The sequence below is a fragment of the Ambystoma mexicanum genome, chromosome 13 (assembly GCF_040938575.1).
Source record: "Ambystoma mexicanum isolate Mex_15411 chromosome 13, UKY_AmexF1_1, whole genome shotgun sequence".
Taxonomy (NCBI): Eukaryota; Metazoa; Chordata; class Amphibia; order Caudata; family Ambystomatidae; genus Ambystoma; species Ambystoma mexicanum.
In genome coordinates, this window is record NC_090938.1 from 205,745,710 (window position 1) to 205,761,552 (window position 15,843).

At 41.1% G+C, this 15,843-nt stretch overlaps 1 protein-coding gene across 1 annotated transcript in view; it reads right to left on the reverse strand.

Annotated features, from left to right (window-relative positions):
• Positions 1-341: 341 nt before the first annotated feature.
• Positions 342-15,843, reverse strand: part of PPIL1 (peptidylprolyl isomerase like 1) — a 48,649-nt gene continuing 33,147 nt past the window's right edge. Inside the window, exon 4 of the mRNA XM_069633653.1 lies at positions 342-1,937. Coding sequence (XP_069489754.1) covers positions 1,717-1,937 — 221 coding nt within the window. The 3' untranslated portion in view covers positions 342-1,716. The remainder of the gene's footprint in view (positions 1,938-15,843) is intronic.

The following is a 15,843-nucleotide window of genomic DNA, read 5'->3' on the forward strand; positions in this document are numbered from 1 at the left end:
TCTTATTGATGTTGAAATAATGCAGATTTAATTAAATAGGTTTTTATAATGATGAGATTTCTTTTTAATATACATGGTCTCCTTCCCCAATGTGTTATATTGGATGTATAGGTTTCGAAATAAACAATCTACAATAACAAAATAAGTGTTGTGGTGCAATACAAAACACACATTTAAAAAAGACGTTTGAGAAGTCCAAGTTACCGAGAAAGGAATATGAAAGAACGTCAAGAGATTAGAATGCTCAGGAACGCTCCTCTGCAACAAAGCACTTTCAGCTAACAATGATCAGAAATCACACCAGTTGATTTCACAATAATTAACTGCAGATTTTTGTATAGTGAAATTGAACACATGAAAATAAACGTTTTACTTCTGTCAAGAGGCATGATAAACATATACTGTTCTCTGGGTTAGTACAGAATAAAGATGGTGTTAATCTTACACTTTTAGGCCTGCATACGGTGAAGTTCAGACAGGATCAGTTCAGCCATGCCATGGGCGTTTGCTCAATGCATCGGTTTCTCCATCCGTCCATTTCAGAGCAAAGCACTCTATACAAGGTCAGGATGGTTTGTAGTATCTTTCTTCTGCCATGAGACTGACTGAACCCCCAATCTATTAACCACGTCTAGGTTATTGGAGCTAGAGAAAACCCCTTTCTTTATAGCACGTATTCTTTGACAATGATGTCCAATTCACACCCAAAGAGTATAAACTGGTCAAATGAATTAAGTGTAGACAGAAGTGTTAAGGACTAAAAGGCAAACACACTTCTCCCCACTCCACGGGATAATGTTCATAATACGAACCAGAACGTTACTACTGAAAAGATAATTTCTTTGCATATCAAAGCAACAGCCTTTTTAGGAGGCGTCAAAATCATTTCAAGGGAATGAATAATGCAAATCAAGTTCGAAATCTAGGGCTTCGCTGACCTTTACCGCAGGTGTGCCTTCACTAGACCCCCCAGCTGCATTAACTGAACATCTGATGGTCAACTCAGAATGAATGCATAATGAACTTTTGAGGGTTTCCATAATGAAGCCAAAAGATTGATAATCCCCAATGCACCAGCTACAAAGGTGTGAAACTTCAACCGAAGAAAGGTTTGTTAGGCAGCAGAAATCAGGTTCCACAGGAGTTGAGACAATGTCTAGATCTATTGAGACCGGAGTGCCTAGAGACTGCCCTTTGGTGGTGGTGGTGCATAGTATAAATCAACGTAACAGGCTCATAATGAGACAGTGCTCCATGCCGGGAGGCGCAAAATGTCTACAGGTTAATTTAAGATGAGCCAAGCAGAGACTATGAATTCCTAGTCCAAGTAAGAAGACTTCTCAGGACTGACAAATCGGCATCCCGTAATATGTAGGGAATGGGAAGCTGGAAATCTTTCCAGTCGATTTCACAGACGACCATCAATTTTACTAAAAATATATATATTTTTTGAAATTGGACATTCAATTGATCCTTTAAGGACTACTTTAGCACCCATTTACCTTACACCGTTGCACTCATATGATCATGCAAACCTACTTATAAAGGAAGTGTATGGTTATTTAGCAGACACCTTTGAAGTATGCATATATTCCGGAGATGGACAGTCTTATAAAACAGATGGCCAATAAAGGGGATTCATTCTGGACTTCTTTTCCTTCACCACCACACACTGGAGCGGCAGGATGGAATGCAGCAGAGCTTAACACTTCCAATTTAACCCGATGGGGAAGCCTTGAGGATTTTCACATCATCTGCTGGTCGGTCCTGGGCGTTGGTCTCCACCATGCCGATCCGGTTCACCACTCCAATGCCCGAGTACACCCGGCCAAATATGGTGTGCTTGCCATCAAGCCACTGTGTTGGTGCAAGGGAGAGAAAGAACTGGCTGCCGTTGGTGTCTGGGCCAGCGTTGGCCATGGCGAGAATCCCTGCACCTGGAAAGAGACACCAGTGTGAAGCAAATCTTTAACATGAACAGAGCAAATACAATGTTCCATGCCGATTCACCAAGTATTTCACTGTGAAGTTATCAATGCTTGAGCTATAACACTCTTCAAATGTTGTCAAATTCACTAGACGATTCTCTGATAATAAACTAAAAGATTATTGGGCTAATAAATAAATTAGTAACAATCTTATGACTGATCATGCTACATCGTGGGGGACTATATGAAGGAATCAAAAGCACTATACTGATAATTTCTGCAAACCTCACATGGAGTATTGGGTCAAGCTCTTCCCCGTGGTAGACACTTATGAAACCAAGAGAATAGCCAACCATGTGCAGAAGGGTCTGTGACAGGGCAACCATACACCGGAAAACATCAATGCTGGAGAAATAAAAAAGTTAAGAAAAGGTGCTTTGCTCGCCTAGAAACCTACTTTATCCAGACAGCCCGCTAAGATTTACACGGTTTAATAAAATAGTTGCTGCTCACAACATTTACATCTGCAACAGTTCTAATGTTCTGCATTTTCCAGAGTCTCTCTTTCCAAGTCTTAAAAGGCAAATCTGTGCAAGAGTCCTGGACACAAGTCCACTTCTCATATCCTGAATGCATAAGAAATCCTGTCTCTCTGACCGCTTAAAAGTGATCTTAGACACACCAAGGAGCAGAAGACAAAATCTTACTATCAGTACTAAATGTGATGAATTGTTGAGAACCAGTAACATCACGTGGTGATATAAACTTCAGTCTAAAATAATTAACATCCATTTTTAATGCTCCCCTTTTTTTCAAACCACCATGAATTCTTTCCAGAGGTAGATGTTTGAGGTGCTTTGCAATTCCATAAGGTTTTTCTTGAAATTGCAGTCGGTGGCTCTTCATCACTACCAAAGGCTGCATATAGATTATTAAAGAATCTACAATATGGCAGTCTTCTGCAGCACCACAGGAGAGGCGCTTATGTAAATAAAAATAAGCTATTTGCTTAGTCTGATTTGAAGACTCATTGGTTAGGAAGGACCAGGGCCACTGAGGTGCTAGTGCTGAATATTCCAGCCCAGTTTCAGCCTTCCAGTAGGATGCGATGGGCTTCCTCTTATATTGCAGAGAGGTCAAGTGGTATCTGAATTTGGGATGATCAGATAATTACGATTATTGGAGAGGGTTTGCTGTTATTCATTGACAGAATGCTCATGAGTGGTCCTAACTGACTGTCACAGAGAAGTTTCTTGCTTCCACGTGTTAGTAGAGAGGACATATAACTTCCCAAGCAAGATTATGGAGAGTGAAGAGAAGTTCTTAGAAGTCCCAATTGTTCCATTAATTGGAGGCAGAGCTAACAGTGCATGTTTCAGGACCTCTGGAATAGTAGTTTAAAGCAGTGATGGCTTGATCAGTTTGCAATCCCTAGCCTAGGGTATCTATGCGGTCCTTGATCCGTAGACCAGAACAAAGTTTGAATGGGAATTTGGAGGCGGGTTCCTGAAACCCAGCATAACACTTGTGCTGCATTTAAAGAAAAAGTCACTGTAGTACTACTTCACATTCATTTACTCCCTTTTCTCCCTGTCTCACTTCATGTTTCAACTCCTACATTATGGTCAGGCTCCCACTCCGTTACCTCCCTCCTTTCAATTCTTTTGGTGGTATGCAAATACTTCGATTTACTGGTCACTTTTTCTGTTTACGGTTCAGATGTTAACATTCCATTTACACTTTTTCTAAAATAATGTACAGCAATTAGGCCAGTGCTTTATAAATAAATCAAATTAAATTTGTTGGGCGTGAAGACACTCCCGCCTTAGGGTTTTGGCGTATTTTGGAGAAACCTCTTCTTAAAGCATAGCTTTACTGGTGGGATGTAATTTGCAAAGGCCGGTCCCCTGCATGGGATTTGTAGCTGCATGGAGCAATGCAGCGCTTAGCAGCATGTTTTGCATACCATCGTTTTGTATTACATAAGTTTGTATTCATTAACACTTTGAATAGGATGTCTTGTACACATACAGTATTGTGCTGGGGTCTGGTTGAGATTGAAGAACGGTAACCAAACTTTGATGGCGAGTGCAGAAACATATAATTAAGGCAAAACTAGACATTAAGGCGTACATTACAATGGGAATTCATTCTACATATATGATATGGTATTTATAACACGCCTAAGTGTTTCAAGTCCCGACATATAATATATACATTACACATTTACAATTTGAGGCACGCAACAAAGTGATTTGGGTAGAATCACAGTTCAATGCTGGAACCGAGCTTCGGCAACTTGTTCAGAGTTACTAGAATAAATATTCCCTCCTAAATGAGGGCATCATCTTGGGGTGGGACAGTGTAAAGACAACTAGGATAAATGCTATGGGAACCGTCAAACAAATTGACCCTTTCCATAAACTATTTCTACAGTGGAGGACCGCTGTCCAGGGACATCGGGCACTTAGCTGTGGAGAAGCATGCTTTTCCAGTCCTACTCATACCTGTATTCCAGCCCATCATACCCTCCTTGCCACCAAAGAGATAAGAGACAAGGGGCACTTTGGCTTCATTTAAATAAACTGCAGCATTTCTACCCTTGGACTATGTCTGTATACAGTTCACCTACAGCTTTTTCACCAAAAAATGTAAATTGAAAGATTTTTTCATAAATATATGTACCTTTGGGTGGGGTAAAGAGTTACATTTTGAAGACGGGCTTTGGACCCCCCCGCCCCCCAAATGTCCTGCTAGAGATGGCATGGCAGTCCCCGGATTATTACTATTCTCCCTGCATTAGCATGAAAAAACACGAGATATATGCATACCCATCTCCCAGGATTGCCTGTGCATCCTCCAGAGCCCATCACACACCAAACACAACCCAATTTCTAGCTTTAACAACTCAATACATGCATCTGTGTGACCCTCCTCTCTAGATGCTAGTGTGTAGATCTTGGACTGACACTCATCCATTCTATTACCAACCAGTTTCCCCCCTCTGAATCCATGCAGTCTACAACCTCCTGCTCGCCCCTCACCCCTCTCATTCCACCCTTTTCACACTCTTCTTTTTCAGGAGACTATGGTCAGACTTCCCCATGCAAGGGCACACAATACGCCACTATACAGACTGGGATACTCTCTGAAACCACGATGGTCGTCATCCGGTGTAGTACAAAAGCAAACTAACATAATACATCATTTGAAGAATAACACTTTAATTAGAGCCTCTGACATTAGTGATTATATTACAATCCAAGGCAAACCAGATCGCAGCAAGCATTGTGAGCACATGGGCTTCTGCACAACACTCCACAGGTGAGACTGCACAGAAATATTGGGAGCCTCTTTTACCCAAAATCCCTAGACACAGCTTTCCCCCCAAACAAAGCACATAAGCAGGCCGCACACATTGTGCTCCCCAATTTCAATGTCGTGCCCTGGTGAGCGAGTTATTTAATAATTTGAATGAACTAAAGAAGCAAATCTGTCCATTTCCTTTCACATCCCAAAATTACTGATGCGGGAGCAAAACAAGTAGGTTTACAAATGTGTTAAAAAAAAAAAAAAAAGAAAAAAAAGGGGAGCATAGTAGGTCAAGGATGGAGCATTGCAAACTAACATTTTGCTACGCTTCGCTAAGTAATTACATAAAAATGAATGGGTCTTAAAGCAAGTCACGCATACACGTGGCAAGCAAAAGCTCATATTTGTAGCCAAAACTCATGTCAAATATTTCCTTCACCTACCACCTTAAATTGCTTTCCTCACCATCAATATAGTAAGACAGTTCGTGGCGCTAGAACGAGAGCAAAGAAGACTTTGCTTTAATGCGAATTACTCCAGAGCACACGTTTTTTTTCTTTTTTTAAATGTTTCGACCTGACAATGAGAAAAAAAAAAATACAGAACAGGCCTTTCACAAAGAACTTCAAGTTAAAACATTCAATACATGCGATAAGTGCAGTAGTACATGAATCAGAATCAGAATTAAACAAAATAATCCACTTAATTCCTCAAGCAATCCCATAATCACTCTTAAAAATGTACAAAGAGCCAAAACTAGCGAGTTCGAGCCTCCCCATCAGTCCCCAGAAAAGGGGCAAAATGTAGGGTTCTTCACTCAGTCAAAGCAGAAAAGGGCGTCAAGTGCTCAAGTGTCGCCATGCAGGCAGTCTGTTTACAGAGTCAACGGCCATTAATCCGAGTTGGTCTATTTCTCCATTCGTTTATACGGTCCAAGGTGGGAAGTGCATTTAATTTAAACCGTAGATTATAAATCACAAATTCCAGAAAAAGGGAACAAACAGACATAGCTGGGTAAATTACTGCTTTTCCTAGGGAAGTTGGACGAGTAAGAACGCAATTTTTCAACTGGATTCCCCCCAGTTAAACACGAACAGTTTGTACTTAGTCATGGCAGGTCTCTTAACCAGTTCAGCTGCAGAAGAATGGACTTTGGCCAGTAAGTTACACATTGAACTGCTGAAGTCAGTCAACGAGGCTGCTGAGCCATGGTGACAAATCACCCCCAAAATCCTCTTATAACAAGTGTGTAGGTGGATTAACCGGCTTGGCATAAGAACCGAAACGAAGCTCAACTCATGGCGAATTAAGGAATTTGGAAGTCCCATTGGCAACCTCAGAGTTTCCTTTCAAACCATTCCCTGGACTGAAATCACTGTAGGAAGAAAGGAGGTTAAAATTTTAGCAAGGTCAGCGTTTAAACAATGGTGAAAATTGATCCCATTTGCCTAGAAGGGTGTGAGGCTCTGGATTGAATATCGTACACGTCAATATTTTGACTATTTGCACTACACCACAGTAATATGGACTGAAGCATAAAGACTAACAATTATTAACACTTAACCCCTAACCATTAACATATCCCCCTACTAATATTCGATGCAGCTCAGTCCATGTTTTTTCTGGTGCAATTTGGTAAGCTGAGTGGAGGCGGTTAACTGGAAGTGCAAGGAAATAAACATGAAGAATTGGATTTGTTTTGCGGTATAAAATGTGCCTCAAAGTAGGCCCATTGTTTATTCAGAACAGGAACGCAGAGGAGGAGAAACGTAACAACTGTCTTCTGTTGCTGTATTCCAACGGTGCAGGATGGACATATGTCACCAAAACTTTTCAGAGGGTTGGCTGATTGTTAAAGTGAGGTGGTTTTTGATGGACACAGGACATCACCTTCGGACGCAGAATTTTATTATAGTTTATGTAGATAGATATACATTAATGGGAGGTGATAGACAGAGGGTTTAAAAGGAGTTGCAGTTAGACACTGCCTCTTACTCTGTAATCTCAAGCCCTCACCGTCCCTCGGGAGAAGTGTGCTGCATTCGCAGGCAGTCTGGTAGAAGATTTTGCAGAATCCATTCAGGCTCAGCGGGGAAAGAAGAAGGGAAAGAAGAAGATAAGGAAACTTGCCGTGCAGGGGGACTTGGCAGCTGAGTGGGCGGGGCCATCCAGAATCAAGCATTACCTTGGTAAGATACTAGTAAATTGAGGAGCAAGATGAATGTTTTACAAGAATATTTTACAGACAATTGTAGCATAGAAGGGTGTGTTCCCATTCTTAAATATAGACAGACTATTAATCTCTTTTTCTGTTCATGAAACAAAAGCTTCAGATATGGAAAAAGATTTGAGCTGCCAAGACTAATGATAAATTCAAGGCCAGTTCTAGCAGAACTTTTGGCATCTATCGCAAGAGAGTGTTTTGAAGCCTGTTGTGGGGAAAAGCTAATTTATCGCAGGGAAAGCAACTGCAAAGGAGTATCATTTGTGGATATTTCATTTTTTTGAATCACAGAAATTGTCATGCAAAAACATTCTGCATTGCAGGTCTTGTTTTTGATATTTTGCATAATCCTAGTCCTTCATAAAAACAAAAAGAGAAATGTAAATATATTATGTATTTCGCTTTATTGTGATAAGAAAGACAACAGTGTGGCAGGTGGTAGTTTCATTTTACTGCAGGTGGTACCCTCTTATTACCACTTGTGGTAAAGCACATAACAAAACTGGTCACTGTAATTTGGGTCCTTTTCAGGTGCTGTTTATATGAATGACAGTTTTCAGATTACATGTGTGTTCTGAGATATGCCCTTTTGGCAGTAACGTGGTACTGTAAATAAAATATCATAGGAAGATGAAAATATGAGTTAGAGCGTATAAGGCCTGGTCTTGGCTTACAATTTATGATTCCGGTATAACAAAAAGGCAATTCTATATTTGGGGCATACCACGAAATACCCCGACAAGCCCACCAAAAATATCGCAAAATACCTCCAACAGATTTATGGTGCGTTAGCCGGGAAATGGTAAAGTAATTACTGGGCGTGGCCTTGCATAATATAGCATTGTGCACTGATTCTCTAATCTAGAACAGTGAGGCAAGTGGTAGCAACTGTGCTGTGCAGATAGAAGCTAGGTTTTCTGAACTGTCGGCTTACCTCGGAACAAAACTTTGCTTTCGCAACCTGGTCATCTGAAAATCTGATAACATGGAAAGATAGAATTAGTATTGAAAAAGAGGCCCCTGAAAAGATTTTTGGTGAAGGAATTATTGTGCTAATGTGCCTTCTTAGACTGTTTCAAGCAGCCAAGCCTAAGGAAGAGAAAAGATTTTGATGTCATTAGCAAGTGTAATCTAGAGGCAAAATGTAAATGAGTGGAAAAGATGAAAGCAGAGTGAAAACATAGGGAGCTGAACATGCAACCGCAAGCTAAATGTAACGGAAATGCACAGTTGGCTCAGAGGGACAAACAAGTTTGCTGAAAATTAGCAAGAATTGATTCATTTTAAAAAATTGTGTTAGTCAATGTACGACAGAATAGAGATGTCGCAATTTCAGAAGTTGAAACTGTTAGGAAGGATTGTGTTAAGAAAGCGAAGGAATCGCATGCAATGAAAAGTGAAGCATTTAAACTATTGGATGAGAATGAAATAAAAAAACAAAACAGTTGATCATTATCAGGCACAAATTAAGGAGTTGCAAGGATAATCACTGAAGTCAGGAATGAAAATTCTGCCCTTTGCCATGAAGCACAGCAGCTCCATGCGCAGTGCAAAGAAATTAAACAGAAAATCTCAATTTCAAATCTCAAGAAAAGCGCTAGTGTACTACATTCACTGAAGCTGAATTTAATCACAGTCCTAGCCAGGGAAATCTTCCATCATCTGTCCACTTGCTCCAGTGTTTGAGACGGCAATTGCACACACACCTATGCTCATCCACAAGAGAACAGGAGTGAGGGACAAAATGCCATCCCAGACTGTACCATGAAGTCCATTACAAATTATGAAATCAAAACTTTGATCAGGCCATTCAAAAAAGGAGGCAATGACGTATTTAAAACACTTCAGATCCCCAGGGAACAACACAGCAGTATTTTCACCTTATTTTAGAAGCGGCTTCGGCCAGTGTTATCCCTGGCCTAAAAGAACAGGAAGGTTTGTCATGAGCGGATTTTGTGAAAGAAATTAGACGCTAATTCTCGCCCTATCAGCCTATCCATCAAGCCAAGAAAGCTGCTTGCAGCAATTAATCCCTCACCAATTCTTTCAAAATTTAAAAAAGGGCATCCTCACGTTTTAATATGACATTTAACCCTCACTCAGCAGAGTTCAAAAACAGCGTACTTTTAATGGCTTTAATAAGAAAATGGTCTCTCAGCTAATCAGTGAATTTGACAAGGAAAAACCATTAGAATGGATCATTGAACAGGCAACTAAGATATATGAGATAATACTTAGTGAGAAAGAGGAGAACGCTAAGAATGAAGAAACCAAATCAAAGACCTAAGAATCCACACCAGCAAGTCTAGAGGTAAAGTCTGTAGATCTGCCATGTTCCAATGTATTGATCCCAGTGGCAGAAGTTCTTACATTAGTCCTAGGTACCTTGGTAACGCTCCTGGGGGGCGGTTTTGCCGGGAAATGTCAGGACTAAACACTAACCAGAATCAGATATATACATACACACAACAGTACATAACAGATTAGGGGCACATAGTAGATTTGACCCCAACACAATGATGTATAGCCATCAGGTAAAACCAGGGTATGTGGATCGATTAATTAAAAATGGAAATCAGCAGAGGGAACAATTTCCAGCACATGAAAGACAAAATGTGAATTATGTACCTTGCCAATATAATCAGTCCCCACCACAGCATGGTCAGAGGATGGTCACCCCATGTTCCCCACATTCTGTTTGACAAGAATTTGTGACAAACACAAACATAAATCAACCTCCTGCCTGAAAGGTAGCAGAAAAGGCCTAATCAGGGTGAATTCAATCATTGCCGGGCCCGATCACAAAGGGATGTATTCAGAGAGACAGGTTCCAATGCAGAGGTCCCGTTAAAAACAACCACCAAATGGAAATGCAGAAGGTCATAGGAGTGATCTTGTGCATAGCGACAAGTGACTAGTTAGTCATTGTTGACTTGATGAGAACACAGATGCCCATGAATCACCTTTGAATAAAAACAGAGTTGTCTAACGAGTTAGAACCAGGAAAACTAATGGATAAAAGCAAGACTGGGAACAATTACACACACAAAAAGGGAGAGTGCCTCAATTTAGATTTGAACCAGACCATTCGGGTGTGTGGAAATGAGAATCAGGAAATAAATGAACAGGAAACACCAAAAGAGCAGCGCCTTAGATGGCAGTTTAAAAAGGTATATGAAAATGAAAAGTCAGGATCAAGTGACAATCTATCCTGATTTGTTAGCCAAAATGTATGTCCCCACAAAAGAGAACATTCCCCAAAAGACAGATGCAGGTCAGTTAACTGAGGAGTATTTTGAGCACCATATTCCAAGAGACAGAAATGACAGGTAGAGTGTCACAACTGACATTCTGTCACCTGACACTTGTGAAAATATACAGTCAATAGGTTCCAGAGTGGAGGTAAGTGGACAGGACCCAGACGTTGGGGAAATAATAATAAAGGACTGGAAAGTGAACACTAATGTTCCCACGTCAGAGGGACAATCAGTGGCTTCACTGCCAATAGGTTCTGAGTCCAGGAGAATAGACCAAGAAATTGAAAAAAAAGATGGGCAAAAAGGGGGGTGAAATGTCATGTCATATGCCCCTTTGCCCATCGAAAAGCTGGTCTGAGAAAAGTAAGCCCTGAAATCAGTAACCATTCACACTTTCGATGTATACTAGAAGAATTTGAGGACAGATGTTATGCGCCCATTACTGGTGAAGAGAAATGTAATACATTTGCAATGATTGACACAGGTGTCCAAGCAACAATAGTGTCTCAGACACTGATGCAAATCCTCAATGAGGGGAGATCCCACAAAACTGTTTAAAGTTGAGGCAAAGTGAAGACCCTGTGCACAATTTCAATGAGGAAGAAATAACCTGTCGATGGTGTCACTGAGGTTGACAAAGATAGGGAAGCATAGGATGAGACCGAAGTGTTGGGTCACATCCATTAATGAAATACCCTCCCTTATCGGAACAAATTGACTGAGGAGGCGGTCACCCCTCATTGATGGGGTAAATGGGGTGTTTTGGTCCTTAGCCAAAAAACCACTGAAACCTAAGAAAATAATGACTGAGCACAGTGTAAAAAAGAATGCCACACCATTGCTAAATCAAAAAGTGCAATAGAAGTGCATCTTAGGTAGGGCTGTGTGTCTAGCATCGCCGTCATTCTCATGTGTCAGGATGAAATGAGAGGCGAAAAAGAGAAAAACATCTTTGGAGATTTATTTGGACCTTAAGGAAAGCTGGCAAACTGATATATTCCTGCAGATTCTGATCAGGAACAATACATTTCAACAATTGCAGAAATACACATGGGAGAAGGGCAGCCATGGATCCCTATCCATGTAACTGGGCATTCTAAAATGATTGAAGCCACTTGGCGCTAGAGCAGCAAAGAAGTTTCATTAATGAAAAGGAGTTCAAACAAAGGCTTGACAGAGAGGAGATTCTGCATTTTAAAATTAAAAATCAACACACTGTTGGGCTGGATGACCCTGAATTGGGGAAAATAATTGTGGGGAGATGCATGCTTAAGATTACAACTGGTTCCAAAAGCAATCATCACAATGTTTGGATTCTAAGTGGAACACAAAATAAATTCTATTTGGGAAATGATATTATGCACAAAGTGTGTATTGTGTTTGACTTCTTGAATCAAAAGGCATGGTCTAGACTGGGTGGAGCTGCACCCGAATTTGAAAACAAAAAGACAAGCTTGTCATTGTGCCCAAATGATGCCATATGCGATTGAGCTTTAACTGAAGAAGCATGTCACTATTCCTGCATTTACCAGACAATTTACAGTACAGAAAGGGGCAGCAGAGGTCCTGATGCATGTGTGTGCCTAAATTAACCCATAAAATCGGGGATGGGCCCCATTAAAATACTGGTGGTTAAAGTATGTTAAGACATTCATTTGGAAGAGAATACAGCTTTACGGATGGCAGTGCAGGAATCTCACTGCACTGCTGATCTATGCAGCCCAGTGATGGGAATATTCCTGAAAGCCATGTGACTTCACAGGGTGAATTACCTGGATCATTGGATTCTAAACCAAAGGGATTTTTTTAGAATTCAGTCTGTGTCCCTCTATGCACCAAATGAAGTGATATGCTGTCATCAGGCTAATTGCGTTGTATTTGGATTGGGTGAATTCGAAAAAAAAGCAGCATTTTGAAGTGGAGATAAATATTCAAATATTTTTGAGGGCAGCAGCTCCCCAAAGAGACACTGCCACTTAGGCGCCAGGCCACATATTAATTGGTCATCTTGTGTAAGAAATACTAGTTGTTAATAGCAAATCGTTCTCCTTTTCTTTTTATTATATAAAAGGGATGAATGTGAGGTCTACTGGCCACATTGCTGATTCTAAAACATTACCAAAAATTGAGAAGTTCTGAGAAATTCCATTTCTGCATGTGTGTCAAACAGTAAACGCATGTAAAAAAGGGAAAGTTATGATAGCGACTACTTCTCCTGGTCCAAAGGGTCTTTTCCTGTACATATGAGATTTCCTCTAGGAAGGGGACAAGGGAGCATAATGCAGGGCAGCAAGGACTAATCTAAAATATCGGTATTACATACACATGCAAGAGGCCACTCCACCATACAGACCCACCCTCATGCATGCGCCCGCCTACCCATCATTCCTTTCATCAGTGGGCATATCATCATTTGAGGGGGCTGAGGAAGGGACAGATGGAGGAACTATTGAAGCCCCCTTTGTATAAGCAAGTACGGTATGCAAAAACCTAGCTGAGCTAAAATGTTGTACTAGCTGCTAGCCATAAGCAAATTATTGTTTATCTTTAGCCATTAAGAAATGGTGCGTTTTGTTCATTTGGATAATTGAGGTGGCAAGAGACTGTGTAGCTTGCAACTAGAATGGTTTACCCATACCTCAGTAATAGTTATCCTAAAAGATTTCTAGGAACAAGCTGGCAAAGCGTGGTACCTCAGTCGCGAACTGGCATCCGACCAAGAATGCATGATGGGTTAGTCCATGTCACCACTTTGCAAGTCTCAGAGACCTATGATGGTCTGGCAGTTGCAACACCTCACTGCACAGGTGTAAATATGGAAATAAGAGGGAATCCCCACACCAGAGAGGATACAAAAAAAATAAATCGAATTGAATCCTACTCAATGATTTTTAATGGACACAAAAGCGTTTCAGATCCCTTTGCCACAAGTGCTCTGTAAAGACCATAGTTGAAAATCTAAAGTGGGGACCTTTGTACTACCCAGATGGCAGTGAAAACCCCTTGGAGAAGTGAACTGTCACCATTTGTAGTCCTCCAACTTACAAGACACCAACCATCTGGTACGGTTGCCTTAACAGCCATCGTTCAAAGGAACAGCACCTGTAAATAGGTTTGTAAATATCCTGATCTCCTTGGTACCGGAAAAGTAGAGTTAAGGGCCCTGCCCTGCTCAAGGTGGACTCTCTCCAGATTCAGAATTGCGTTAGGACACAACGCTGGCAAACAAGTCCCATTGTTGAGCTGAAATTTCTTTGGAAGAATGTGTGTGTACGGACCAGAAAATAGTCTTTGTAAAAAAGCAGTCTTCAATTAAACTAGCCGTCAACTGGCCGAGGCATGGGCTCAAAAAGCTGAGGCATCAGGGAGGAGAGAATAATGTAAAGGTCCAATACCAGATTAAGAGGCAGGTATGCATGTAAAACTTTACACAGCTAGTAAAATGTCTCTTCTGCCCACAGGGTCCATAAGTACTCGGAATACAGATATGTAAGGAGTATAGTACGTGTCAACAAAAAAACATGCTTGTATGCAGAAAGCATTTTGCATACCAACCAAAACATACTAACCATGGTAGCCGCAGACACATTGATCATTCATACTGGGCAAAGGCAATAATGTAAATTTGCAAAATTGTGTCTGCACTGGGAAGATGGGCCACATGCACAGAATAGATTAACAAGTTAGTTATTTACCCCAGGTAATGGTTTGGATGTTCCTCCCACGTATCTCATCTTTTAATATTTACTTTCCAGCTTGAGCTGCTTCGGAAAAAATAATTTCCTCGACAGCGGGGGCTGTGCGCTGGTCCTGTCGACTGAATGTCGAGGGCCTCCGTCCGATGTCATTACCAGTATTTGTAGCACCCGCAGCGCCCTTTTGATTCAGTTCCATTTTTCCTCCTTTTGAGGAATTACTGGCATTAGTATCAAACAGACTTTAAAAGAGCGTAAAGTGTAAAAGAAATAAAAAAATAAAATGTACATTCTACAGCGTGGGAGGGGAAATGAGGAATATGTGGGAAAACATCCAATCGAAAGAACGTTACCAGGGGTAAATAACTTGGGATTGTGTCCTCTCAGATATTGTTTATATATGTTTGTATCGCGCCGGAGGCCCGCAGGCATCAGGGCACGGAAACACAGAAGGACGAAACATAGGAACATGATAGTGAAGGTGCTAGCTAACTCTTTATCTAATTGAGCAATTCACTGGAACAAGTACTTTTTCAACAGTTTCCTAAAGGTATTATAGCTTTCCTCCTGCCAGAGGGGGAAGGGCAGCTTATTCCAATGTTGCACTGCCCGCACTGGGAAAGATATGCACCGACCCGCGGCACGGTTAAAGCGCGGCACATGGAGCATGCCCGGAGCATGCCCTGATCACCTGATCTTAAAATGTCTCCAGAGAGTGGATCTTGAAAACTGTTTTTTAAAAATTAGATAGGTGGGCCTTCAAATACGCTTCTATGAACTATTGTCATGGACTTGAATTGGACTCAATTTTGAGCCAATGTAAAGATTGTCTTCTTGTCATTATGTGCCCCTGTTTTTGATCCCCTTTACTATAAAGACTGCATCATTTTCCATTACTTGGCATCTCTCTTGGTGGCTCCAAGCAACAGGGCATTGCCATTATAAGATCGCCCTGGCAATGGTAGCCGTATGTTCCTCGTTCAGGAATGGTCCAATGGCTCTCAGAAGGTGCAGGTAATATGCATTGTTCTAGTACAGGTAGTTAACTGTACCTCTGACCCTACCGAGGCTTCAACCATCATCCTGAGCGTTTTGACTTGAGTCGGTACAGGAATATTTGCCTCTTTAATGACGAATGCTTTGTATTCATCACCTAGTTTGGTTCTGGCCTGGCGTGTTCCGAGAAAATCATTAATTCCGTCATCTTTTCATAGACTCCCAAAACAGTATTGGTCTTGGAGGAGGGAGTAAGAATTTAGACATATCCTTAAGAATTATCATGGACAGAATGAAGGACTGCCTTCCCAAATCCCACTTCCTGAGTGGAAGTGGAGTCCAGACAATAATATTTTACAAAAGTGTGAATGGTAGACCAGGTGGCTGCCACACAGATGTGCTTAATTGGCACCCGTCTTTGTGGCGCAGAA